At 42.9% G+C, this 27,268-nt stretch overlaps 2 protein-coding genes across 2 annotated transcripts in view; one reads left to right on the top strand and one right to left on the bottom strand.

Moving 5' to 3' along the window:
• Positions 1-24,541, top strand: polq (polymerase (DNA directed), theta). The gene is made up of 35 exons (XM_033624040.2): positions 1-305; positions 486-576; positions 673-1,163; positions 1,265-1,506; positions 1,959-2,135; positions 2,223-2,353; positions 2,459-2,615; positions 2,700-2,811; positions 4,890-5,091; positions 5,218-5,359; positions 5,475-5,621; positions 5,705-5,917; positions 6,022-6,164; positions 6,347-6,536; positions 6,766-6,908; positions 7,087-7,280; positions 9,096-9,220; positions 11,398-11,641; positions 13,321-14,926; positions 15,016-16,642; positions 16,858-16,998; positions 17,082-17,281; positions 19,884-20,091; positions 20,206-20,399; positions 20,518-20,646; positions 20,769-20,943; positions 21,106-21,229; positions 21,354-21,451; positions 21,541-21,623; positions 21,704-21,805; positions 21,899-22,010; positions 22,206-22,330; positions 22,426-22,561; positions 22,678-22,784; positions 23,539-24,541. The coding sequence occupies exons 1-35, from the start codon at positions 235-237 to the stop codon at positions 23,650-23,652; spliced, it is 8,496 nt and encodes a 2,831-aa protein (XP_033479931.2). The 5' UTR covers positions 1-234; the 3' UTR covers positions 23,653-24,541.
• Positions 24,312-27,268, bottom strand: part of uba6 (ubiquitin like modifier activating enzyme 6) — a 16,648-nt gene continuing 13,691 nt past the window's right edge. Inside the window, exon 32 of the mRNA XM_033624039.2 lies at positions 24,312-27,095. Within this exon, the coding sequence (XP_033479930.1) occupies positions 26,954-27,095 (142 nt within the window). The 3' untranslated portion in view covers positions 24,312-26,953. The remainder of the gene's footprint in view (positions 27,096-27,268) is intronic.

Raw genomic sequence — 27,268 nt, forward strand, 5'->3', positions numbered from 1 at the left:
ACTGCGGCGGACTTTTTGATTTCACGCCGCTGCTCAACGGGATAAAAATGTTTATACTCAGCAACCAAAATAACTAACAATACGGCGGCGTGTGTTTTCGCTGTGCCGCCTCGTTATCTTTGATACAAACGGTTTAATATAGTTTATAAACTCGTGTCAGGAGTCAAACCGTTGTTATTCTAATGAACATCAACTTACTCACGCGTTTGTCACAAACGGTACAACATCCTCAGTATGAGCACCTCGGGTCCTCCACTGAAAAAGAAAAGCTACATGGGGCAGCACCAGATCAAGAAGAAAAAAAGGTAAGTTAAGTCACAGTCTTTTTCGAGTTATGACTCGAAAAAGACTGTGACTTAACTGACTGGTTGATTTATAAGGTCCAGATTTCTGCTGTTGCCCAGAGACATCTTCCAACCTTCGTGTCATTTCTATGGGTGAACGTCAGACTTACTTGTGGTGATCAAACCTTTCTCTGAGTGCAGTTTCCAGGCTCCTGATGAACCACCAGACGGAGACAGGCTGTTGCAGAAACCCCTTTACATACCAGGCAAAACAAACATAAACAGCCACATGGTGAGTATTGGGAGGAAGTGTTCCTCATACTGTGTTTCTGTGTTTCTCTTCCATCTACATAGATCACAAATGACATGTATTAATCTCCATTTTTAGGATGGAGGAGCAGTGTTTCCACTGGGAGAATCCACATTAGCTCTTGATGAAGAAATGCTGCAGATGCTGGATGTTATAGACCCTGTGAAGCCTGCAGCTAACAATGCCTGCCCAACAACAGTAAATAGACATGCACAGGAAGAGCCATCATCATCATCATCATCATCAGCTGCCTTTGCTCCCTCACGGGCTCTTGCACCAGCCAATAAGATTAAGAGTGACAGAGCACCTCAGCTCACAGGCCAAGGACCCCACAGAGCACCCAGCACCAAGCAGGGAGTCTGTGGGCGTAGTGATGATTGTAAGAGACCAGGATGGAGTGCTGACTGCAAAGACCTTGCACAGAGACTTCTCTTCAGTGAGGACTCTGAGGAAGCGGCGCACGCTCAGAGGGGCTCAGAGAACATCCAGCCATCGCAAGCTTCTGGCTGCATCAATGGGCTATCCTGTAAAGAAATAAAAAAATGTCAGCAAGTAGGCAGTTCGATCAAGTGAGTCTTAATTTACACATTACCGCCCAGTTTTTTTTTCGTCTCGCTTATCCGCCTTTCTACTTGTCTGTTAACTTTTTTTACTTTGTGTGTTTCAATAGGCAGACACTTCCATCCAAAAGAAAAAGCTCTCCTCATAGCAAAGGCAAAAGTGTCTCAAATATGAATGCTGATCCACCTCAGGATGTATCCAGGGACTACATCTTGTTCAGCCCCACGCGCCTCGCAGTGGCCATGAAGAGGGCCAAGCTCCAGCAATCATTACAGAATCAGTCCGCCTCTGTGCTCACAGTCCCCACTGGCTTAGACGTCAGTACTCTCAATGACACTTCACCTCAGCCAGGTGAAGTACAATCATAAAACCTTCTTTAAGCTTGATACTTCCTGCAGTTGGTCTTGTTTGTCTGTGTTGTTGATTCCTTTGACACCTTGTCATGGTTGGATTAACCTGCTAGGATGCCCTGGGGCAAAAATGAGCTGCAGGGGCCCTCTGTCCTCTCAGTCTGTGCTTTGCATACTGTTTTCTACACTGGAAAACAGCTTGGGTGCAGAAATACTATTTGGTAATTAATTTAAAATTTAGTTTTGGAATTGGAATTGGAATTTTCAGCATATGAGAACAAAACTGAAATAATTAAAGTCTTTAAATTTTGAGGGCCTTGGGGCTGTTGGTCACTATTCCTGTCAGGTATTAAAGCCTTGCACCTTGTGTGAGCGTATCTCTTGTCCAGTCACAGTCTCCTGCAACCAGTTTTATTTAATAGCACATGTAAAGGTAGTTTTTTTCTGCTGTAGGCATTGCCTTGTGTGCTCCTGCGGGACAAGCTGAAAAGTTGCTGTTATGCAGTTGGGGCTTACCAAAACCTGTCCTGGAGCGCTACCAGAAACATGGAGTCACTCACATGTTCGAATGGCAGGCTCAGTGCCTCACTGTTGGGCAGGTGCTGCAGGGAGGTAACCTGGTGTACTCTGGTAAGATCTGAACGCTTCTCTACAAAGTGATTATCAGAGTGAGTCACTGTTAGGGTCATTTTCTGCTTTACATTCCTTCTCTTTCAGCCCCCACTAGTGCTGGAAAAACTCTGGTGTCAGAGCTGCTAATGTTGAAGCGTGTGTTGGAGACTAAAAGAAAAGCTCTCTTCATTCTGCCGTTTGTCTCTGTGGCCAAAGAGAAGATGCATTACCTTCAGGTGAGGGAGAGGAGGACAGAAAAGTACATGCATGTTGTTATGGATGTTGTGTTGTCCTTCTGTGTGTGTCTGTGTGTATACATCTCCATCTCTGTGACCCTGTAGAGTGTATTTGAAGAGGCAGGAGTTCGTGTGGAGGGATATATGGGCAGCACCTCAGCTGCTGGAAGGTTCACAGCACTCGATGTGGCTGTTTGCACCATAGAAAAAGCCAATTCTCTCATTAACAGACTCATTGAGGAGGACAATATGGGCCTACTAGGTAACATACCAGTGATAACTATGTGTCTTCTTGAGGATATAACAGAGTATCAGTTTGAGAAGTGTGTTATTTTTGTGCTGCTAGGTATGGTGGTCGTGGATGAGTTACATATGGTTGGAGATTCTGGAAGAGGATACCTACTAGAACTGCTCCTTACCAAAATCCGCTACATTGCGCAGAAGCAGAACACCACTGGGTTTGTGTCCATTAATCTGTATACTCTTGTCTTGTATAACAGCTACAGTGTTTAAAGGGACAGTTCACCCAAAAAAGGAAAATACCTACTTCTCCTTTTACCTGTATTGTTGTTCATCAATCAAGACTGTTTTATTATGAGCTGCAGAGTGTTTGAGATATCAGCCGTAGAGAAGTCTGTTTTGTGGAATATAATAGAACTAGACTGAGCTCGGCTTGTGGTGTTCAAAGTGCCAAAAAATACATTTGAAAAACTCAACAGCAATGTCTCTTTCCAGAAATCATGACCCAGTTACTCACGATAATCCACAGACCTTGCTGTGAGCACTTTCATGTAGGAACTATTTGCTATCTACCAAACTACACCGGCAACTGTATCCACGCACAGGAGGAAGTGTGCATATCCTGCTAGCACACCTAGCACCACTGAGCCAGCTAATGTTACAGCTCTGCCAAGACGGCCGCCATTAATGTTTACATCTCGTGTTGTCATGAGCCTGAGCCTCTTGTCCTTGTTTTGATGCCAAGCGGCAACCTCCAGGGCTGAAAAGTTAAACCAACGCTGGAATGCCAAAAACCGCAGTTCCTAAAATGGCCACTTGAGACTGGCTCCAAAAGCAAATCAGTCCTATTAGAGAGCCATGTTAAAATGCCCAATTCACAACAGAAATAAACATGTTTACAGCCTGGTACAAAAAATGTTTTTGGTCCCTATAGCTACTCTCTCATCCAAATATGGTCACTTCTGGCTCCAAAATGCCAAATTCAATTTTTTAAAATGGGAGTCCACACACACCAATGAGTGACGTCACAGTGGTTTGTTCATTATATTATACAGTCTATGGTAGATGCAGGCTTCCTTGCGCAAGGTGATACAGTTGGCAGGTGTAGTTCAGTCAAAAGAAAATAGCTCCTTGATGAAACTTCTCACAGCTAAGTCTTTAAATTATCTTGAGTAACCGGGTCACGATTTCTGGAAAGACATTGTTGTTGAGTTTTTCAAATGTATATTAGGTGCTTTAAAGCTATAGTGCGTAACTTCTGTCGCCTCCCAGCGGATAATGCATTACTACAACTAATAAGCCGGCGGCACTTCCATGTACACAGAGTAACACTCGCCACACAACACTCGCCAGTCGCCACACACCGTACACAGAGTAACACTCGCAAGTCGCCACACACCGTGTACACAGAGTAACACTCACTTCACACCGTGTACACAATGCTACACAACGTGGCGAACACCAGGCTGCTAACATTACATTACGTTCATAGCACCATTTCCAAGAAAATATTAAAGTACTAGGTCCAGTACATGTAACAGCAACACATACTACTCATAATATAATTATAAACCAAGTCACTTACTTATCCAACAGCAGCAAGGCAACATCCGTGTCTGCCCTCAGCCCAATTTCTTCCTTCAGGGCTCTCCACCGAGGAAAAGCGACACCAATACAAATCCTTGTTTGCCTTCTCCGTCGGTCACTTTCCTTCTTTGCTAATAGACCTTCAGCCAAACGTCCAGGCTTTTTCTTTGTGGTAGGATCCACTTCTGAATCGTGTCTCGGCCGCTTCTCCGCCATGTTGCTTTCTCTTTCTACCTGCGCTCTACCTCTTGCTATGACACTCTCCGCTCTTCCTTCCCCTCCCTTCTTGTTGTGAGGAAGCATTTCCTGTGCACCAGCACGGGAATGTCGCCGGTCGACACACAAACTAAAAATGATATATATTGAAAAATACCGCGAAATGTTAGAGGAGCCGATCGGCTTAATCAGCGTTGTGTCATCTCCTCAAGTAGTGGCTTGGGTGAAACGGACATTTACGGACCTGTAGAAGTTACACACTATAGCTTTAAGCACCTAAAGCTGAGTGCCATCTAGTTCCATTACTTTCAAGAGAATGCAGACATCTTTACGGACGTTATCTCAAACACTCGGCAACCCAAAACAAAACTATCAGACTGATAAATAGCACTGCAGGTAAGAGTAAAACTATCGATTGTTCATTTTGAGGTGATCTGTCCCTTTCAAAATCCAAGTTCTGCTGTTAAAATGTACAACTCTTTCAATTCTGCAGGTCTCTCTCTGAGGGTGTACAGATCATAGGTATGAGTGCCACATTGCCTAACCTCTCCCTCCTGGCAAGCTGGTTAGGTGCAGAGCTATACCAGACAGACTACAGACCCGTACCCCTGCAGGAGCATCTCAAGGTGGGCTGCAACATCTACGACAAGAGCCTCACAGTGGTCCAGCAGTTCACTCCTGCACTCCACATTAAGGTAACTGAGAGTGTTACTCTGATCCAATATCTGTACTATTATCATGATTCATGAATCATGCCTACTGTCTCCAGACCAGTAATATAATCGTGTGTGTGTGTGTGATAAATGTGATCATTCATAAAGGGTGATGATGACCACATAGTGAGCTTGTGCTATGAGACTGTGAGAGAGGGCCGCTCTGTGCTGCTGTTTTGCCCCTCGAAGAACTGGTGTGAGAAACTGGCAGACAGCATTGCCAGAGAATTCTACAACCTCAGACATGCTGGTACAAAATCATTTCCTTTTTGTGCATACTATATTTATTTGTGAGGTCAAGTCCAAGTGTAGGTTGTTCGAAAGACTGTTTGTGTTCAGTCTAGATTCTGGTCTCATGCTTTTAGATTGTCAGGGTGAAGCGGAGCCTCAGCCAGTGTTGCTGGATCGAGAGGGACTAGTGGATGTTGTAGCACAGTTGAGGCGAACTCCAGCTGGTTTAGACCCCATCCTCCAGCGAACGGTGCCATGGGGGGTGGCCTTCCACCACGCTGGTGAACACACTTACACAACTTCTTCTTGGCCACAAATGAAGGGTTTTGTTTGTATATAAATAAGATAAAATTTATCTCTGTAGGTTTGACATTTGATGAGCGTGACGTGTTGGAGGGAGCTTTTCGTGGGGGCATGGTCAGAGTCCTGGCTGCCACCTCTACCCTCTCATCAGGGGTTAATCTTCCAGCTCGCAGGGTTATCATTCGAACCCCTACCTTCAATGGGCACTTGTTGGACCCGCTCACGTACAAACAGATGGCTGGACGAGCGGGGAGAAAAGGAGTAGACACTACAGGTATTGACGGAAGAAGGGGAAAAAACGTGTTCATTGTGATTTCAGTTGAGCGAGCTTCTGTGAAAAAAATCGAGCACACAGAAGTTTCATACGTCCTCTTTCAGGTGAGAGTGTGCTGGTGTGTAAGGAGACAGAGCGTCAAAAAGGTATTAGTCTCCTTAGGGGTGCTCTTCAGCCAATCAGCAGCTGCCTGGTGAGAAGGGAGGGAGAAGGCATCACCACCAGCATGCTGCGAGCCATCCTAGAGGTATGGCTGATATCTAACTGAACTTGGCTCTTATTGAATTGACTTACAGTCCATTAATCGATCATGATTAATTCCCTTTTAAAGAACTGTTGTCTCATCCTTAGTTTTGGACATTACTGTTGTCAAATTAGTTTACCTTGATATATTTTTATATCCCTAATTTGAATCATCCCAACTTGCAGATCATTGTTGGAGGTGTAGCCAGCACTCCACAGGATGTGAGGTCATATGCATTGTGCTCACTACTGGCTGCCAGCATGAGATCTGACGGCAAAAAAGAATCAAATGAAGAGACCAACAAAGGAGCAATTGAGGCCTGCGTTGAATGGCTGATGGAGAACGAATTTATCAGTATCCAGAAGGACGGACAAGGTACGGTCACTTTTCCTGTTTGTTTTGACGTTGACTTTCAGTAACATATTGAAGCACTGGTACAAAGGTGTTCTCACTTAATTCAGATTGGAACAAGTTTTGAAGAATATTGCAAGCATTTTCTATTTTCACGTCATTTCATTATAAAGTGTAAAAGCTGGAGTATAAGCTTAATCATATTTACCATTGCAATAACCACAGTTCATCCTCTGATTCTTTGCATGTCCAGAGGAGCGGTACTGTCCGACTCAACTTGGTGCTGCCACCCTTTCCTCCTCCCTCTCCCCTCCTGAGGCTCTGGGAATATTTGCAGATCTCCAGCGAGCCATGAAGGGCTTTGTATTGGAAAATGACTTGCACATTCTCTATCTGGTACTTTAGTCACATATTTTGTATTATCACTTGCTTAATATGTTTCTGTCAACTTTATTTACTCCCTATCATCCCTGAACTGTCACCCATACATGCCTAATGGTAACTAAATCTTAATTCTATCCCTAAATCAAGCCAATTGTCCCCTCCTTACATTCTATGTCCAAATTCTTGTCAGATCACCCCGTTGTACGCAGAGTGGACTACCATAGATTGGTATCAGTTCTTCTGCCTGTGGGAACAGCTCTCATCATCAATGAAGAGAGTAGCGGAGCTGGTGGGTGTCCAGGAAGGTTTTCTCGCACGATCTGTCAGTGGCAAACTCGTCGCCAAGACAGAGAAGCAGCGGCGACAGATGGCTATTCATAAACGGTAATGCACATATTAATGTGAATCACACAAACTATATGTACCATATGTCAGAGTATTGAAGATAGTCCTCTCCTGTGTATTTCTGTTCGTGAAGGAATTCTAAATATGAGAATTAAAATAGAAAGCATGTGACAAGATGCAGCTAACTTTTTGTCATATTTGCTGTAACTGCCATTATATCTACACAGGACAACATGAGACACATGATCTGTGAAAAATATGTTCCTCCTCCTCCTCCTCCTCCTTGTAGTGCTCCTCATGGCATTTGCTAAAATCCGTCGTGGCTAAAGGAGGACAACAGATCAGAGCCTAGGAGTCTCTATCGTTGGTGTCAATCGTTTCAATCAATGCTAGCTGTAAAATGAGAAAGTTTGTGACCCTGGCCGCCGTGTTCAGAATAGTTGAAGCAAAAACCAAGCACCATCCACCGGCCGGGTCACAACCTTTCTCATTTTACAGCTAAACAGTACACTTAAATATGTTTCTGAAAACATTTGAGGTGTGAAAAAGGAAATGCAGTGACAGAATGCTGGTTCATATTTGATCAGTGCTGCCCAGTTTGACTGCAGTGTGCCATTACAAGCACTACGAGTAGGAGGAGGAATATGATTTTTTTTCTCAGATTATCTGTCTCATACTCTATGTGGATGTAATGTGATGTAATGTTATTTTTTAGAAAAGTTAACAACTGCAGCTTTAATACTAAATTATAGTCACATACTGCCAGTATGTTAACAGGAGCAAAATTACATTACCAATAAAAGATCAATAAAAGTGCCTTTGTGAAACTTCTAATGTTAAGATTTGGATGGATGTGATAAGCAGCTACTGAACATAATATTTGGTATTTATATTTGTTTATATTCACTTCAAGTTTATTGATTGTTATTGTTCAGGATTATATTACTTTATTCAGATGTTTGTGCCATTGTGTCCTTTTCCTTTATGCACATTCCCATTCCCAACACTGACTATGTTTATATGCACAAAATATTACGGGTTTTGGCCTTTATTCAAAAAAAGACAATATTCCTACTAAGCTGTTACCATGGCTGATGAAAATGAATATTCCACTAATATTCCCCTTTACATGCAGCTGTGCATACTCCTATTAATGTGCCCTAGGATGGCGTTTATCACGTCAAAATATAGAAAAGTGAAACAGCTGAAGCTGCTTGTGCCGTTTATCTTCTTTGCATCCAAATAAGATTTTTGTGTCAGACTTGTTGGACTGTGCAGACGCAGCCTCCCTCTTTCATTCCTCCGACCACCTTCTTAAAAAAAGTCAGGGTTGCGATATTTGAGCATATCCAAAACCCTGTAGATACCCAAGTCTTTTGTAATGTTTAAAAGTAGGTTTGGTTCTTCTCTGAGCAGATATATGAGCTGCTCTTTTGGGCGTGAATCCCTACCCTAGCTTTGCAAACTGTTGGCTAGCTGGTTTGTTTACAACACAAACATAACAAAATAGAGCTGACTGTAATATGCAAGAAGCCGTGTGTTGCAAACTGCTGTAAAAATGCCAGTTGACGCTTACTCCCAAAGTGCTGTATACAAATACATATACAAACAGAATATGCTGTTAACATTACCCATATACAATTCGTAATATCATCATTTCTGGAATAATAGTGGAATATTAGTGTGCATGTAAACTTATTCTCTGTTGCCCTTGGATAAAAGGTGACACAGAAGAGAGACTAAGGCACAAAGGACTCAAGGATTTAGCCCCCCAGAGTCAGACAACAAATCAAGTTTTAGAAATGTTTTGATCACATGGGGCTTTTGTCCTTTTCACATTCTCTGTCCTCACAGGTTTTTCACCACCCTTGTGCTACAGGATCTGGTGAATGAGGTGCCGCTGGGAACAGTGGCATCCAAATACAACTGCAGTCGTGGGCAGTTACAGTCTCTCCAGCAGTCTGCTTCTACATATGCAGGTACATGTTTAGACTGTTGCTGAGCGCTTCTGAGGTTTGCAGCACAGGACACTGTAGAATATACCAAGTCTGAATTCTACACAAGACTTCACATTAAACAGGGGAGGGCAGCAACAAGGGTAGTAACCTGATGCAAGAAGCAGGAGCACTTTAGACTGACGGATACACAGCATAGACTTCATTCCATTAGCTGATGTTTCAGCACCTTCATGCTTCCCTTAGAGCCATGTAAAGTGCTCATGCTTCTTGCATCGAGTTACTGTGAGAGGTTTTATGAGATCCCTGTGTAATTCAGACTTAAAGGGCGTCTGCTTAAATGTGGCTTGGTACAAGTTGGTCTGGGTGCGAGTATACAGTACAGGCCAAAAGTTTGGACACACCTTCTCATTCAATGCCTTTATTTTCATGACTATTTACATTGTAGATTCTCACTGAAGGCATCAAAACTATGAATGAACACATGTGGAGTTATGTACTTAACAAAAAAAGGTGAAATAACTGAAAACATGTTTTATATTCTAGTTTCTTCAAAATAGCCACCCTTTGCTCTGATTACTGCTTTGCACACTCTTGGCATTCTCTCGATGAGCTTCAAGAGGTAGTCACCTGAATTGGTTTCCACTTCACAGGTGTGCCTTATCAGGGTTAATTAGTGGAATTTCTTGCTTTATCAATGGGGTTGGGACCATCAGTTGTGTTGTGCAGAAGTCAGGTTAATACACAGCCGACAGCCCTATGGGACAACTGTTAAAATTCATATTATGGCAAGAACCAATCAGCTAACTAAAGAAAAATGAGTGGCCATCATTACTTTAAGAAATGAAGGTCAGTCAGTCCGGAAAATTGCAAAAACTTTAAATGTGTCCCCAAGTGGTGTGGCAAAAACCATCAAGCGCTACAACAAAACTGGCACACATGAGGACCGACCCAGGAAAGGAAGACCAAGAGTCACCTCTGCTTCTGAGGATAAGTTCATCCAAGTCACCAGCCTCAGAAATCGCAAGTTAACAGCAGCTCAGATCAGAGACCAGATGAATGCCACACAGAGTTCTAGCAGCAGACCCATCTCTAGAACAACTGTTAAGAGGAGACTGCGCCAATCAGGCCTTCATGGTCAAATAGCTGCTAGGAAACCACTGCTAAGGAGAGGCAACAAGCAGAAGAGATTTGTTTGGGCCACGAAACACAAGGAATGGACATTAGACCAGTGGAAATCTGTGCTTTGGTCTGATGAGTCCAAATTTGAGATCTTTGGTTCCAACCGCCGTGTCTTTGTGAGACGCAGAAAAGGTGAACGGATGGATTCCACATGCCTGGTTCCCACTGTGAAGCATGGAGGAGGAGGTGTGATGGTGTGGGGGTGTTTTGCTGGTGACACTGTTGGGGATTTATTCAAAATTGAAGGCACACTGAACCAGCATGGCTACCACAGCATCCTGCAGCGACATACCATCCCATCCGGTATGCGTTTAGTTGGACGATCATTTATTTTTCAACAGGACAATGACCCCAAACACACCTCCAGGCTGTGTAAGGGCTATTTGACCAAGAAGGAGAGTGATGGAGTGCTGCGGCAGATGACCTGGCCTCCACAGTCACCGGACCTGAACCCAATCGAGATGGTTTGGGGTGAGCTGGACCGCAGAGTGAAGGCAAAGGGGCCAACAAGTGCTAAACACCTCTGGGAACTCCTTCAAGACTGTTGGAAAACCATTTCAGGTGACTACCTCTTGAAGCTCATCGAGAGAATGCCAAAAGTGTGCAAAGCAGTAATCAGAGCAAAGGGTGGCTATTTTGAAGAAACTAGAATATAAAACATGTTTTCAGTTATTTCACCTTTTTTTGTTAAGTACATAACTCCACATGTGTTCATTCATAGTTTTGATGCCTTCAGTGAGAATCTACAATGTAAATAGTCATGAAAATAAAGAAAACGCATTGAATGAGAAGGTGTGTCCAAACTTTTGGCCTGTACTGTATATCACACAAATTATGGTGTTTATTATCAATATTCAGTGTAAACACAGAAGGAAATCCAAATTACATCAGAACGAAAAAGCAACACATTAGGAATTCAATGACTTATATGCTGATTATATGTATTATATGTTGTTATGTTGTATTGTATTATATTATATGCTGACAGAAACACTCTGGCCTCTCTGCCATCCCTTCAGGTATGGTAACAGTGTTCTGCAAGCGTCTGGGCTGGCACAACATGGAGCTGCTGTTGTCCCAGTACCAGACCAGACTGAGCTTCGGAGTCCAGAGGGAGCTGGTCGACCTTGTCAGGGTGTCCCTTCTCAATGCAACACGAGCCAGGGCGCTGTACGCACAAGGCCTCTGTACTGTTGCTGAACTGGCCAGGGCCACTGTAGCTGATGTGGAGAAAGCCCTGAGGAATGCTATCCCATTTAAGAGGTAGGTGTGTGTTTCTGTGTGCGTGTGCTCCATTAAGATATAAATGCATGTTAGGTAAAGGAGGATATGACTCTCTTTACAGCACACAGGCGGTTTTAAATGAGGTGCCAGCAGCTGAGGTTTTAACTACATGAAAAAGCACACTCTCAGCTTACACATATTAACAAGATTGATTTCAGTGATGAAGGATAGAAGTCATAACTATATTCAACTCTTAAACTAGTCTATATAAAGAAAAGGTGATCTTTTTTCTTTGGCCCTATCAATTAAACTGTGAAGAAGGGGTTCAGTGTTTCAGCAATGTTTTGATTGTTTTTTTTTAGATTCTTTGAGCAGTGTGTCGTAGGTTCTTTAATTAGGGACCTCGGCCGAAGGACGAAGTCCCTCTTGTTCTGTTTGTAATTGTTTCAGTTAGATTTGATTGATTACAGTGCTTCCAAAAAAATGAAACAGCTGATGAAACAGATGATACGATATTGCCACCCAAAAATATCGCGATGTTATGTTGTATCGATTTTTCCCTCACCCCTAAAAATGTAGTACCTGAACACCATATTCAGTGGTGGTTCTAGCCTAAATGGCGCCCTGGGCGACACCTCCCTATTTTCTAAATTATGCCAGATCACAAGAGAAGTCATGACAGAAATCATTTAAGGTTACCTTTCCTATAGAACAGGTCTATACCTTGTTCTTTTATTAAACAAACAAAATAGCTCTATGTTAATTATCTTATTTACACCACAGCATGTCATTTCTGTCTCTACATGATTGCCTTTACAAATCTTCTCTTCTCTCTGTATCGTGCACGGCCAATGCGCATACACACACACACACACAAACACACAGACACACATGTGCACTTACAGGTGAGCGCACAAGAGCGTGGCTCGGGCCGCATTTCCCTGTCCAAACCCGACGTGAGTCCGACACAGTTTGTTACCTGACATAGTTATTGTTATGGACATTGTCTAACACGCTGCTTGCGCAGCACAGCACTGTACACACAGTCTATGGAGCGGAGCCTGTGTTGCGTTCAGGTGTTGTCACGTAAATAACAAATTCCAGCACTTGAATAGGCCATATAGGCGCTCCTGCCACCCCCCCACACATCGTGACAAAGTCCCGCCCAGGGCAAACGCCCGTTCGGCCCATATCAGGATCCGCTACCATATTGACACTGATTTGAAATAAATAAATCTCAATGCTAGGATCATCTTGGCATTCATTTGATTCCTAGTCAAGACAATCTGATAAGAACTGCTTTATCTTGTTAACATGGACTTTAGAACTGTTTTGAAATGCGAAATAATGTAATTTTAAACATACGATTAAAAATGTGATTTATTGCAATGAACTATTTAACCTCAAGCAATTAATCACGATTAAAAAGATAATCCTTTGACAGCCTTATTTCATATATATATCTAAAAAAATAACCAAATTAGCTGTTGTAATAGACTGGAATCTAAACTTTATCAAATACGTGGTTTGAAGTATGACTCTTAATGATGCATCTATAGTTTTATATTGAAAAGTCATGGAGATAGAAGCGGGTACGTTCATGTAAACTCATCTCAAACCCTAAGACTGTATTAAGTACATGCAACTGTAGCATCAGTACACCAAGCTATTATGACCCAAGACATAAAGCCAGTGTTGTACTGTCATTCTGTCTTCAGCTCCAAGCGCGCAGTGGATGAGAGTGAGGTGGAGGCAGCTGAGAGACGGAGCCTCCGCTGCGTCTGGGTCACCGGAGGTCGGGCCTTGACCGAACAGGAGGCCGCCATTGAGATAGTGTCTGAGGCAAGGCTCCTCCTTCAGGATGACCTTGCCCGGTTGGGAGTTCAGTGGGACCCGACATCACCTCCCCCGGGGGCTCCTGCTGTAAACAGCCCTGATGACTTCGACACCTCTTCTGCCTCAAATCTCAGCTCACATGAATTGCAGGTCGATCACAATAAGGATCACCGGGAGGGAAATAGAATCAAGAAAAGTGAGAGTAGAGATATTGACAGACATGGAAAGAAGAATGAGGAAGAATATACACGTGAAAAGGGGATGTCAGAGAGGAAAATGGAGAAAGCAGGAGGAGAAGCCAAGAGAGAGCAAGGGCAGTCAAAGCCTGAAGACACGGTCATTAACAGAAAATTTGAGGAGCACAGAAGGCTAGACAGGACAGAGCCAGAAATCAGACAAACAGGTGATGATGTGGAAGTGGACAAAGGCATAGATGTTGAAAAAAACATGGCAAATAAAAAATTATTGATGGCAAATGACACAGAAGATGAAAAAACAGAAAGGCAAAGGCACACAAGATCAAAGCAAGAAAGGGAAGAGCGCACGAAAGCAGAGCCAAAAGAAGGTAAGACAAGTAAAGGGATTGTCTCAATCAGGCCAGAGAGTCATCAAGCAAACGCTCCTGTTCCTGAAAGGAGCCTGACACAGGAATTAGCCGAGATAGTCTCCAGCCCCCTGCCTCCACTGATGCCACGTCCTCAGCCCTCTCCTTCCCCAATGCCTCCTGCTCGGTTTAGAGCTCCAATATCTCGAGTAGAAGAACAACACAGTGCTCATGCAAGGACATCAAAAGGCCCTGCTGCCTCACCTGTGCATCCAGGTAGACTAAAGCACTCAAGAGCCTTAAGCAAAGTTCTCAACTCCATACAAACTGACAAAGCCCTACAAGATCATGTAGAGACTGCACAGACATTAAATTCAAAACCCTGGGTAGCTTCTTCAGTCCAAAGTCCAGCACCTGAAGGCCAGGTACTGTTGCTGGTTCAAGCTCCCGACCTCGTGCAAGAACCCCCTCCCAATGTTTCTGCACCTACAAATGCAAATACGTTAGACTCTCCCCTGACTGTCTCTCCTGCCTCTGTTCCATTATTCTCTCCTGAGACAAAGCGAAGAAGGATGGACGGCATAGATGTAGATAAGTTTTCATCTCCTGAGCTTTACGCAGGAGAAGAGAGAGATGAGGAAGCTGAGGGAGACATTAGAAAAGGAGAAGAGAGTTTCGGTGACAGCTTTGAATTGGACACTCAGACAGAAAGAATTATTGTTCAACAGGCATGCCAACACAGAGATGGGAACGATAGAGGTACAAGTCAGATGGTAGAAACAGACGAGATAAGAGAGGAGGAAATGGTAGAAGCAGCTGTAGAGCTGGATAAGGACACAAATGAGGGAAGTAACAGGCTTGAAGCTCCTGACAACACATGTCCTAGATTTAACATTTCTCTCACAGAGAGCCAGATGGAACTCATCCTTAACACCAGCCATCAGGTGAGTGACCAGAATCACCCAGTATGTTTTGAATATCAACACATTTTCAAATAGTCTGCCTCCTAAAATTCAAAATGTTGTTTATACAGATTTCTCCTGGTCCAGGTGGTGATGATGTAGTTGAAGATAAAGATGAAAGTGGTGAAGAGGATGCCAATCAAGCTGCCTCCGAGAGTGTGAACAGAAGCAGTAGCTTCCTGTTCGACAGCCTGTATGACAGCTCTCTGCTGGCTGCTCTGAGCCCACACCATGTCCTCGACCAGTCAGACGAAGATGAGCCTGCTGGCCACGAGATCAGAGACCCCCTTCCGTCAACCCAGGAGCGAAGACGCAGCAAGCTTCTTGCCAATCAAGAGGCGGAAAAGTGCGAGGCAGTCCAGTGGGGCGAGTCCTCCTTCAACCTGTCAGAGTGGGGTGACTCACTGCTGGTGGGTGAACACTTTCTGGAGAGGCAGAGCTTGCTCAGACAAACAGAGAGGACCCGAAAAGCCAGTCATCCTGAAGCTCAGCAACCCAATGCCAACTGTGTTCTGTCTGAGGAGCCCCAACCTAAACCCAGTCTGTTACAGCCACAACCCAGCACAACGGCTGCTACCACAACTCAAAATGAGCACGACAAGGATAAAGCCAATAATAATAAAGGCAGTATACACAAAATAAAACAGCACAGTAATGCACAAAATGACGATAAACCAGGCGGGAGACAGGAGATGGTGAATGAAAAAGGTGAAAATGGGAAGCAAGTAGAGACAAGAGCAGTGAAAATTAATGCTGTATTGTCAGATAATGTGGTTTTAAAACATCCACAAGTCCAGAATGAACCTGAAAGCTCTTTTTATTGCAGCCCTGGTTTACAAGAAATCTTCGACCGCTGGCCTAGTATGTCTGACCAGCCCACGCAAAACACCACAACAGGCCATACAGCCGTTCATATACTCAAACATGCTGCAAATACAGCGGAAGTTCCAGATCTGCCTCAGCCTTCAGTACAGGTGGACAGAAAAGAGGGAAAGCCAAACGTGCAAGATGTTACTGCTGACAGTGATTCTCGAGAGGAACAGCCCTCAAGTTATGACGGTGAGAATGTAACAGAGAGACCAGGCTCTGCTGGCGATCTTATTCCCCCAACACAGGAAACGCCACCTGTCACACCCAGAGTAAAACTGACAACCTCATCTGTCCAGTCGCCCCTCATCGCTCAGCCAGTCAACCAGTCGACTCCCTCAACCTTTCTGCCACGGAAACAAGCGATCACAAAGTCTCGCCCAGGACGCAGTGATCACCTATTGGAAGCTGTTGTCGACACTAAACAGCCTCATTCTACATCAGAGCGCAGCTGTGAACACCATCCAGGACAGAAACCAAAGACTGTTCCACTCTTGAGTTCGAAAGCAAAACCCCTGATACACGCCGACCAGATTCTCAGCCCCGCTCAAGACTGCATTTCTCCGTCCTCCCCCCGACCGAGGCTTCTGTCTGACGCAGAATCACCAATGACTGATGAAGCCTTTACTCTTCAGCTGTCCCAGGATGTATCACTCTGTTCCAGCAACTCAGGGACCTTCTCCATCATAGACGTGGCGAGTGACAGATGTCTCTTTGACACTTTCATTAATGAGTGGAAAACAAAGGACCGATACACTCTGGCTCTGGCCTGTGAAAAGAGGGAGCATAGACAGCAGCCTGAGGGGGAAATAGGAGGGAAACATAAGAGAGGTAACTGATAAACATGTAAAAAAAAACAAAAAAAAAACCTGTGAAATCAACCCAAAGATTTGCAACATTTTTCAAGCATTTGCTGCATAGAAGTCTCTCTTCTTGCATTTGTGTCTTTGCTCCAGTATCTACAACACATGACATACATTAAACCATTTTAAGCATAGACTGTGTTGTATGCAGTCTTCTTATCCATGCATGTGTTTTCTCTGCAGCGTCTGCAGCTCTTCAGACGCTCCACACAGCCGATGGTTTTCCAGTAAGAAAGAGTGATGGACAGGTGTTGATTGGACTGTCTGTCTGCTGGGGAGCAAGAGATGCATACTATGTGTCTCTGCAGCAAGAGCAGAGCAAAGGTATAGACACACGCATTGCATGCAATGCTCACAAGCTCACTTGGAAAGTGTTTTGTTAATTCAGCCTGTATGTTACCTCTCAGGTTTGAGCTCCAGTCTGGCCCCTCCTCCACTGGATGGTGATTTGCCAGTGAGTGAGAGGCTGCGGCAGGTGAAGGCCTGTCTGAGCAGGCTGGCTGGTCATAGAGGAGGTGTGGTTGTCACTTATGACATCATCCAGGTGTACAAGACACTAGTCCTGAGCTGTGGCATCAGCTTGGAGGGAAACTGCGAAGATCCCAAGGTGAGGGGAGTCATGTGTTCACACTGTCACTTTCGTACAGCAACATGCTCCTGGATCAACATCGAACATCATGTTCCAGGACCAACATTGCAATCAGCCAATCACAGCCCTCTGACATCATCAGCATGCTGCTCCTGTGCTCCTTCTCTCATAAATCCTTTGAGCCTCTGAAGAGCTAAGCTAGTTTTTCATTAAAGTTAATACAATTGAACAAAATCCACAGTAACATTGAGCTACTGCTAAGCTAAGCTACTGCAGTGTTAGTCAGTTAGCTTGCTAACTAGGTTGGCTTTGCTAATGAGTAAACTTGCAGATAGAGAAGAATATTGGTGAGCTAGCTTGCTGAGCAGGAAATTTAAAAAGGAGGTAAAATGTGTCCTTTGCAGGTCTTTGCAACTGGAAAATAACATCATCTTTATTTTTAATGAACAATACCTATTGGTAAGCTTACATGTAAGCATAGCACATCTACTTAACAAGCTAAGTCGCTAATTTTCTTGTCTATTAGCAAGTTTACTTGTTAGCAAAGCCAACCTAGTTAACAAGCTAAGTCGCTAATTTTCTAGTCTATGTGCAACTTTACTTGTTAGCATGGCCAACCTAGTTAACAAGCTAACTCGCCAATTTTCTATTCTATTAGCAAGGTTACTCGTTAGCATAGCCAACCTAGTTAACAAGCTATGTCGCTAATTTTCTAGTCTATCAGCAACTTTACTTGTTAGCATGGCCAACCTAGTTAACAAGCTAACTCGCCAATTTTCTAGTCTATTCGCAAGTTTACTCGCTAGCATAGCCAACCTAGTTAACAAGCTAACTTGCTAATTTTCTAGTCTATCAGCAAGTTTACTCATTAGCATGGCAAACCTAGTTAACAAGCTAACTCACTAACCCTGTAGTATCTTAAAAGGTTCTTGCTCAATATTACTGACGATTATATTCAATTGTATTACTTTTAATTTGGACAAAGGAATTTTGAAAGAAGCACAGGAGCAGCACACTGATGGTGTCAGAGGGCTGTGATTGGTTAATTGCAATGTTAATCCTGGAATGTTACATGAGATGTTGCAATGTTGTCCTACTTGGCAAAATCAAGCAGAGTACATACACTGAGCAGATGAACGTAACACATTTGTTTTTGCTTCCATTTTCCATGAGTTTAAATAAAAGATTGAATACTCTATATGCACAAAGAAGGGATTTTTATCTCAAATTTTATTCACAAATTTGTTTACATTGGAATTATTGAGCTCTTTAACAGCATCACTACTACACAGGTGTGCCTTAGGATGGTCACAATAAAAGGACGCTCTAAAATGTACAGTGTGATCACACAATACAGTGCTACAGATACTGCAAGTTTTGGCGAGCATGTCATTGGCATGCTGACTGCAGGAATGTATGCAAGAGCTGTTGCCCGTTAACTGATGGTCCATTTCACTATCATAAGCTGTCTCCGATGTCATGACTGAGAATTTGGCAGTACATCCAACCGTCCTCACACCTGAAGACCGTGTGTAACCACAACAGAAGAATTTCTACACAAACCATCATAAACTGTCCCAGGCAAGCTCATTTCAGTGGCTGGTCTCAGATGATCTTGCAGGTGAAGAAGCTGGATGTGAAGCTCCTGGGCTGGCTCACTAGACAGGTTGGATGAACTGCCAAATTCTCAGAAATGGAGATGGCTTATAGTAGTGAAATCAGCATTCAATTTATGAGTAACAGCTCTGGTGGACATTCCTGCTGTCTACATGCCAATTCCCCTCTGCCCCAAAACTTGCAACATCTGTGGCATTTGGTTGTGTGATAATACTGCACATTTTAGAGTGGCCTTTTATTGTGACAGGCCCAAGGCACACCTGCATCGTAATCATGCTGGGTTTTTTTTTTTTTTTGTTTTCTTAAAGATATTTTTATGGGCACTTTTTGCCTTTAATTGATAGGACAGCGAAGTGTGAAACGGGGAGAGAGAGAGGGAGAGACATGCAGCAAAGGGCCACAGACTGGAGTTGAACCCGGGCCACTGCGGCAACAGCCTTGTACATGGGGCGCCTGCTCTACCACTAAGCCACCGACGCCCCGTAATCATGCTGTTTAATCAGTATCTTGGTATGCCACAAGTGTCAGGAGGATGGATTATGGATTGCATTCACTAAAATGGATTTACAGATTTTTTTTAATGAAATCTGACAGGAATTAGCCCTTTGTGTGCTTAGAATGAGTATTAGATCTTTCAACTCAAGAAAAAGGGGGGAAAACAAAGTGTTTGTCTTTATTTAGTGTACATAAAAATTGCATCCTTGCAATAATGAGAAAGCTGTAACATGGGGTTTCTTTTAAAGTCTCACTGACATTCACACTCACCTCTGATGTTGTTGACTTATATTTACAGTATTTCAAGTAACGCTTTGGAAGATAGCAACACATGCACCAAACTTAAATGGGATTGTCTCTTTTTTCTAAATGTACACACAGGAGCATGAAAAAATAACATTTAATAGAAATGGACAATATATGTATTGTTTTGCTAAGAACTTTTGACAAAATGACAAAAACAAACTTCATAATGCAATAAAGTGACTGTTTTGAATGTCTGCCATAGGTTGCGTGCTGGATGGTGGACCCTGGCAGCGAGGAGAGGACTCTACCCAACATGGTGACTGTCTACTGTCCTGAAGAGTTACCTTTGCTGGACGGACTTGGGAATGCGCACGCACACTGTCCTCGTGTTAGGGCAGCGACCAAGAGCGTGCTCGTACACGCTGTCATGAATCATCTCACTGGCCTGCTGGAGGAAGACGGCATGCTTGGTATAAAGAGCAAGCACGCTAACAGACATTCATACAATATTTCCACAGTAGTAAGAACTGTAGTAAACATGATGATTTCACCATTGTTGTAATGGTTTTGTATCAATGTATCAGACTTGTTCAGGAGCACTGAGATGCCCTCCCAGGTGTCTTTGGCTCTGTTGGAGTTGAATGGAGTGGGCTTCAGCGTTGAAGAGTGTGAAAGACAAAAACATGTGATGCAAGCCAAACTCACAGCACTGGAGTCTCAGGCTTACACCCTGGCTGGACACAGCTTCTCCCTCACCAGCATCGACGACATAGCACAGGTCTGATGCATCTTCTTTATCTCAGCCATGTTTTTTTAAAAATCAAATCCCAAATTACTCAGTTAAGTACAACAAAACATTTCCAAACATATGTGCTCATGTGCACTTGGTACTATAGGTATTGTTTTTAGAGCTTCACCTGCCTCCAAACGGCGACGTGGCTGGATCGAAAAGTAAGAAGACACTTGGCTACACCAGGAGAGGTGGTGGCAGAGTACGACTTGGAAAGCAGTTCAGCACCACCAAGGTCAGACTGCTACTAATTCTTGCAGAGGCCATCAAGTATTGCACAGTTTTTATACTGTTGGAGAGTGATTAGGTTATATTTGTCTTCACTATGATTAAACTAAATGTAATGATGGTTGGCAGGATGTTCTGGAGAAGCTTCGCCCCCTGCACCCGTTGCCAGGTGTGATTCTGGAGTGGAGGCGGATCACTAACGCCTTGACTAAAGTGGTGTTCCCCCTGCAGAGGGAGAAGCAATACCATAGCACACTGGCCATGGACAGAATATACCCTATTGCCCAGACACACACAGCCACAGGTAACACACATACACACAAATACATGCACCTGTCTTTACAGTATGTAATGGGTTTCATTTAGACAGAATAGGATGTCATTGGTAAATTAATATAATTGTGCAACACAAGTTTATTTGGAGTAAATCTAAAGCACGCAGTGACACAGCTCATTCTGTTGACAGGTAGAGTGAGCTTCACTGAGCCCAACATACAGAATGTCCCCAAAGACTTTGAGATTCACATGGCCACGGTGGTGGGGGAGAGTCCGCCTTCACAAGACAGCTGCCACATGGCCAGCAAGCCAGGGTAGGTCAACTCCTCTTCAGGTCAAAGTTCACTGCACCTAATGTGTGAGCGCGTAACCCTCAAAGTGGGGTCTGAGGGGTCTTAAGCTATCTATACAAATTATGCTCATACTGTTTTGTCACAGAAAGAGATGTTCTGTGGTGCCTTCAGCTGCAGCTGGCCGTGCAGAACAAGGCCCGGCCTTCTCTGTCAGCATGAGACATGCCTTCGTACCTTTTTCAGGTTACTATGATGATATGGTTGTTTGGATCTTGTCTGTAACTTTGTCTCAGACTGCTCTACCAGCTTAGTCTTTCTGTACTGTGCTGTAGGTGGGATGATACTGGCAGCTGATTATTCTCAGCTGGAGTTGAGAGTGTTGGCTCACCTCTCCAAGGATCAGCGCCTCCTTCAGGTCAGTAAATAGCAAGGAAACATCAGGCAACAAACATCAATAAACAGGTAAAAGAAATGATGAACTGTGTTTGTCACCAGGTGCTGAACGGAGGAGCAGACGTGTTTCGCTGCATCGCCGCTGAATGGAAAAGGGTTGACCCAGAGTCCGTTAACGATAACCTCAGACAACAGGCAAAACAGGTAGAGCTGGGCGGGTGAGAGACGATGACATGGACATACATGCATTCTAAGTGATAAGCTCACCAGTGTGTGTATATGTATTTGTTTTTGCAGATCTGCTATGGCATTATCTATGGGATGGGAGCCAAGTCTTTGGGGGAGCAAATGGGAGTGGAGGAGAATGATGCAGCCTGCTACATAGAGAGTTTCAAGGCCAGATACAAAGGTATACACTGCTGTTATTTATTTTACCACTCATTATTTTCCAAGCTCTGATACCTAAATTGTGTGCATCAGTAAGTCAGTGGCAGCAGAATCCTACGTACACAAGTAAATGTTCATAATGTAACTGTATGTTTTGTTTTAATTTTTGTTAGTATTGACATCTTACATTACATCTATGTCCTGTGTTGTGTTTCAGGGATCAATACTTTTCTTAGAGAAACTGTGAAGAACTGTATAAAGAACGGTTATGTTCAAACTCTGATGGGCCGTAGGAGATACCTACCTGGGATCACTAATGCCAATGTGCACATCAAAGCACATGTAAGCATCAGAACGTGACAGAAGTTATTTGTAAGCTGTGCAATTTAAAATTCATGTGATTTTTCATTTATTCGTATCTTCTTCATGTCTCTCAGGCAGAGCGTCAGGCGGTGAACACAACTGTACAGGGTTCAGCAGCAGACATTGTTAAACTTGCCACCGTGAACATCCAGAAACGACTACGAAAAACATATCCTTCTGCTCCACTCTCTCACCAGCACGCACACTCAGGTGACATACACTTAATCTTCTTTTTCCATACCATATAAACACCACATGTCGACAGGGATAACCACTGTATCATTTCAGAGTCTGTAAAATAGTCATGTCTGGTGTCTGTTACACAGCCAGCAATCACTGCAGGGTCGGGACCTCTCACCTCAGAGGAGCCTACTTTGTCTTGCAGCTGCATGATGAGCTCATCTATGAAACCACAGAAGAAGACCTCATACAGGTATCAAAAGTATTTGGATTGTCAAATCATTAGTAGTATTTGTTTTGTATTGTAGTTTACAGAAATCATGGTGCTGGGTAGATCTGCAGTTACAACACTTTGTGTGAGGTTTTCATTGGGGTTTACGAAGCAGGTTAGTCACAATTATATGTATTAATAAGTCTGATTTTACACTAAAAAGAAAGAGCCTTGATATATTCACTTGAATTTGAGATACTTACAATAACAACTGACACATACTGTATGTCTGCAGTAATTGATTGATGTGATTGGTAATAACAAGTAGTGATTTTTGAGCTGTTGGGAGAAGTTTGGATTCAGGGCTTTCTGCTAGAAAGCTTTCTGGCAGTAAAGGCTTTAGGAAGTCAGGTGATGTAGTATTAAGAGCAGAGAAAAGCATTCACAGGGAGGTGGTTGTGGTGGATGAACAGGTCAAACACAGGACTTAACCCAGGACACTGGGGTTTGTGTCCTGTGAGAAATCAAGAGTCAATGATTATGTCTTGGTTAGGTTTAAGCAACAAAAGTACATGGTTAGTTTACGAAAAGATGGCGGTTACGGTTAAACAGACCTTTCGACAATATTACCACGCTACAAAGGCTTTTTCTTTTTTTACCTCTCCCATGTGCGATTTTTGAATGTATTTTGACTTTAATATTGACTATTTCCTGCAATTTTTTTTAGTGTGGAGAAACAGGGTAACACATCCTGGAAAAGCCCACATATATTCATCATTCTTTGTCTTTCTGTCAGGTTGCTCAGATAGTGAAGAGGGAGATGGAATCAGCAGTTAAACTGTATGTTAAGCTGAAGGCCAAAGTCAAGGTGGGACCCAGCTGGGGCAACTTGCAGGACCTTGATATATAATGTGATGATGTTTGATATTGGATTATATGTTAATACTCCCACTTGTACTGAAAATCTGTATTTTTTTTAATCACTACATAAACAATAATGAAATGTACAATAAATGCATGCATATGACTGCATTAGATTTCTAAATGAATTATTGAATGTATTTATAATGCTATTTAACGGTGTACATTGTCACGAATTGTAGTTTTTGTAAAAAGTAAAGAATTTTATTCACTGATATCCCAATACTTGTCATGAGATTTTATGCAAGATGGTACTCTGATACTGTAATGTAATAACTTAATAAGTTTTTGTCTATTATTTTCTCTATTTTGAAATCCTGTCACTCAACATTTTTTTATTATTAATGTTTGATCTCTTTTTTTCATGAATTGTTTACTCTCAAAAAATGTGGAAAAAAAGGCCCATTGCAATTTATCAGAGCCCAAGCAGATGTGTGCATATCTTGTTTCATTCAACAAAAAGCCCAGAATCCAAAGATTTTCAGTTTACAATATGACACAAAAAGGCAGCAGAGCCTCTCATGAGAAGCTGAACTGGAGAATGTTCAGCCTTTTTTCCACAATTCTTGCGTGAATAAACTGAAAAGATTAACTATTTTAATTTCCTGCTCTCACTGTGATGCATTTAAAACAAAGACACGGAGCAGCTTTAGTCTTGAGGACATCCTGAAATCTCACATTTTATTGGACCATTGGTTGAGTTGTCTGTCACAGGAACATACATCATTATCATTGTCACACATTAACACTGTTTTGTTTTACAATTATGACATTCACTGCACAGGAAGTGTTGTCAATATGATAATGACATTTTCTGTGCAAAGTGAAATTCACCACCTCTGGTTATGGGGAGAAAAATAAACGTGTTTGAGGAAGAATTTTGTGTGACTTTAGTCTTAATTGACACACCCGTTAGTGGGCTGTATCTTCAGGTTGATCTCAGTAACTTCAGTACATCCTTAATAATGACTCCATTCAAAATAACTTTGACTTTATTGCCAATGAAAGCCAATGCAGACTATTCCAAAGATCCCTTTCACAACCTTCCACTGCAGCTAAACAGAAGGATGATTTACTTTAACACTTTTCGTATGACTTTTGTTCATTGTTGATTTGCAATTAACCAGTGCACCATGACTCCACAGAGTTCATCAACACAGGCTCAGTTTGACACAAAAAAGTGACAAAAATGAGTAACAAGTAAATAAATACAAGTCATGGGGACACACCCATAAACAAATGCAACAAAGAAATCATGAACAGCACAGATTTTGTTTCTTGAAAAAAGGTGCTTTAAACAGTAGGAGTGTGATCCCAGATGGTGGTACAGATGTTTCACATCTATCAAAAACAAAATGCCTTTTCTGTGTGTAAAACAGCCATTGAACTAATGCCATTACTTAATCTAATGGTATCATTTACCCAAATGTGTGAACTGATGTCAATGCTGTCATTGCCTAAGTATATAACATGATAGGCAAGACAAGCAGCTACAATCCATGGGTGGTTTTGCCCATAAATTTAAGTGCAACACACATCTGCTGCATTATTTGATGCACCTTAATTGACCCTTCACTAAGTCCCGCCACTCGAACGCAGACTGGCCAATCATGGCATAGCATCGGCCAGCTCTGACCAGGGTCCGACAAATACACATTGAGTCTTTTACAATCATTTTAGATTTTCTGGCTGGTTTTGTAGATTGTGAACTAGTCGAGGTTAAATGTTACAGTGATATTGGTTACCGGGAGATTGAAAGCAGATATACGTTTCCTCCCCATTCCAAAGCCAAAATCAAACCCTAAAAAGGGTTGGGTTAGCTAGCTAGCTACTGAACGTATAGTGAATGTACATGGCATATACACATGCTGCTTTTGCTTTTTAACAGTGAATAATGACCTACCATGCTGTACAGGAACCAGTGAAGGGAAGCAGGGAAACTTTGCCAATTTTCAACCAAGTGTGTGTCATCGCAGTGTGTGCAGATAAACGGTGTCTGGCTTCCCCCAGAGCTACCCGCACATCGCCAAAGAGGGGTCTGTACAAACTGCAGTGACAAATGGCTGGTGTGATAACAGCAAAGTTTCCCTTTAATTTCATTTGCTTCAGTCTTGATCGCCAGGTGATGTGGTGGTTTACTTTTACAATGTGATATTTAGGCTTTAGCTTCTATCTTTATCTTTCAAACCTGGTTTTACTACTGAGTCAGTTTGACATCCTGGATATATCTTTCAAATGCATATTGTAGGCCCTTCTTGTTTCTCTTCTCTGTGTAGTCACTTTTTCGTTTTTACAAAAATGTGTTATTTCTTCAGGGATTGCAGATTGACAGTGTGGGCTCCATGCTAGCTCCAACAGCTTGCCGGACCAGGGCCAATTTACTGGGGAGTTGTGTAACTAAATTGCTTGTCTTAAGTGTTGATGCTCATCAATAGGACAATGGCATATCTAAAAAAAACTGGTGTTTATCAACCTGTGATGAAGCACATCTAGCTGCAGCTGCTGTATGTTGCTCTATAATGTTTGGGTAATACCCATCCCCAGTGATATGAATGTGTTTTTATGAGGCAGTCATATTAATCATAAAAGAGAACAATCATCTGAAGACACAATGATAATCAGTATCTTTGGTGATTTTGCTGTTGTCCACTGACCTTTTGCACCTCTAAATTATACAACAAATATTGGCTTGTTTCTATAGGGAGAGAGATAACCCATTTCTGGCAAATTCTGTAGTTGGCAATAATTTCAAAAGCCAATGAGAGGACTGAGGAGGAAGAAGATGCCTACCAACTACAAATCCACCCCACCGCCGAAACAGCCCTACCACCACCCCCTTTAGAGTTAAGCAGACTTGAAACACAAATGAGACTTATGGGGTTGTTTTGGGCGTATGCAGTTTTCTGTAAACATAGTTTTAGTCAGACTCACTGCCACAAACAGAAACAGATTATTAATCAATTAAGGCATTGACACAGGCAGAGCTGTGCATTTCACCAGAGTAGAAAACAGAACAGAGAAAATATATGTACACAGGTACAGTCAAGTGCTACTCAAGCAGCCTTGTGTTGGCTAGATCTCAGGCAAGAAAAATTGGGACCACCACTGGTCTTTTCTTGCTGTGTTACGTACATGGGGGGCTGGTGTTGGGGCCAGGAGCTTTGCCCTCGTCACATAACATCCTGAAGGGAAAGATCTTGGCCCAGGCCCAGGTAATTGGGGTGAAACAATTTACATGAAAGAAGGGAAGTAAGGACACAAGAGGTTTGAGGACGACATCTAGGAAGGTGTCAAGGTGTCTCTCCATTGCGGCTGAAGAAGTACCTGACAGGAGGACCGGGGAGGTCATCGTCTCCGTCTGCCTCCGGAGCGAATGACACAGTGAGGTCAACGTAGCGGCGGTCTGCTGATGGTTTGATCAGCTTTTGCATCCTGCAAAAATCAGAGTAAAGGTATAGTGCATCTGTTGTTTGGTTTAAAATTATGCTTACCCAAATACAGTATTTTCTCATTAGCCTTTTCCAGGAAACCTCCAACGATACAGACAATCAAGTTAAAGTCTACAGGGTGGTGTAGCTATGAGAAAGAGCACCCGCCCTGCTGAA

Source organism: Epinephelus lanceolatus, chromosome 3 (assembly GCF_041903045.1).
Source record: "Epinephelus lanceolatus isolate andai-2023 chromosome 3, ASM4190304v1, whole genome shotgun sequence".
In the NCBI taxonomy this organism is placed as follows: Eukaryota; Metazoa; Chordata; class Actinopteri; order Perciformes; family Serranidae; genus Epinephelus; species Epinephelus lanceolatus.

Excerpts from the sequence above, each read along its gene's own strand:
- polq (XM_033624040.2), top strand. The coding sequence starts at position 235 with ATGAGCACCTCGGGTCCTCCACTGAAAAAGAAAAGCTACATGGGGCAG. Across the intron at positions 2,136-2,222 it reads AGGTAACCTGGTGTACTCTG|CCCCCACTAGTGCTGGAAAA; the intron begins GTAAGATCTGAA and ends CTTCTCTTTCAG. Across the intron at positions 14,927-15,015 it reads TCCTTAACACCAGCCATCAG|ATTTCTCCTGGTCCAGGTGG; the intron begins GTGAGTGACCAG and ends TTGTTTATACAG.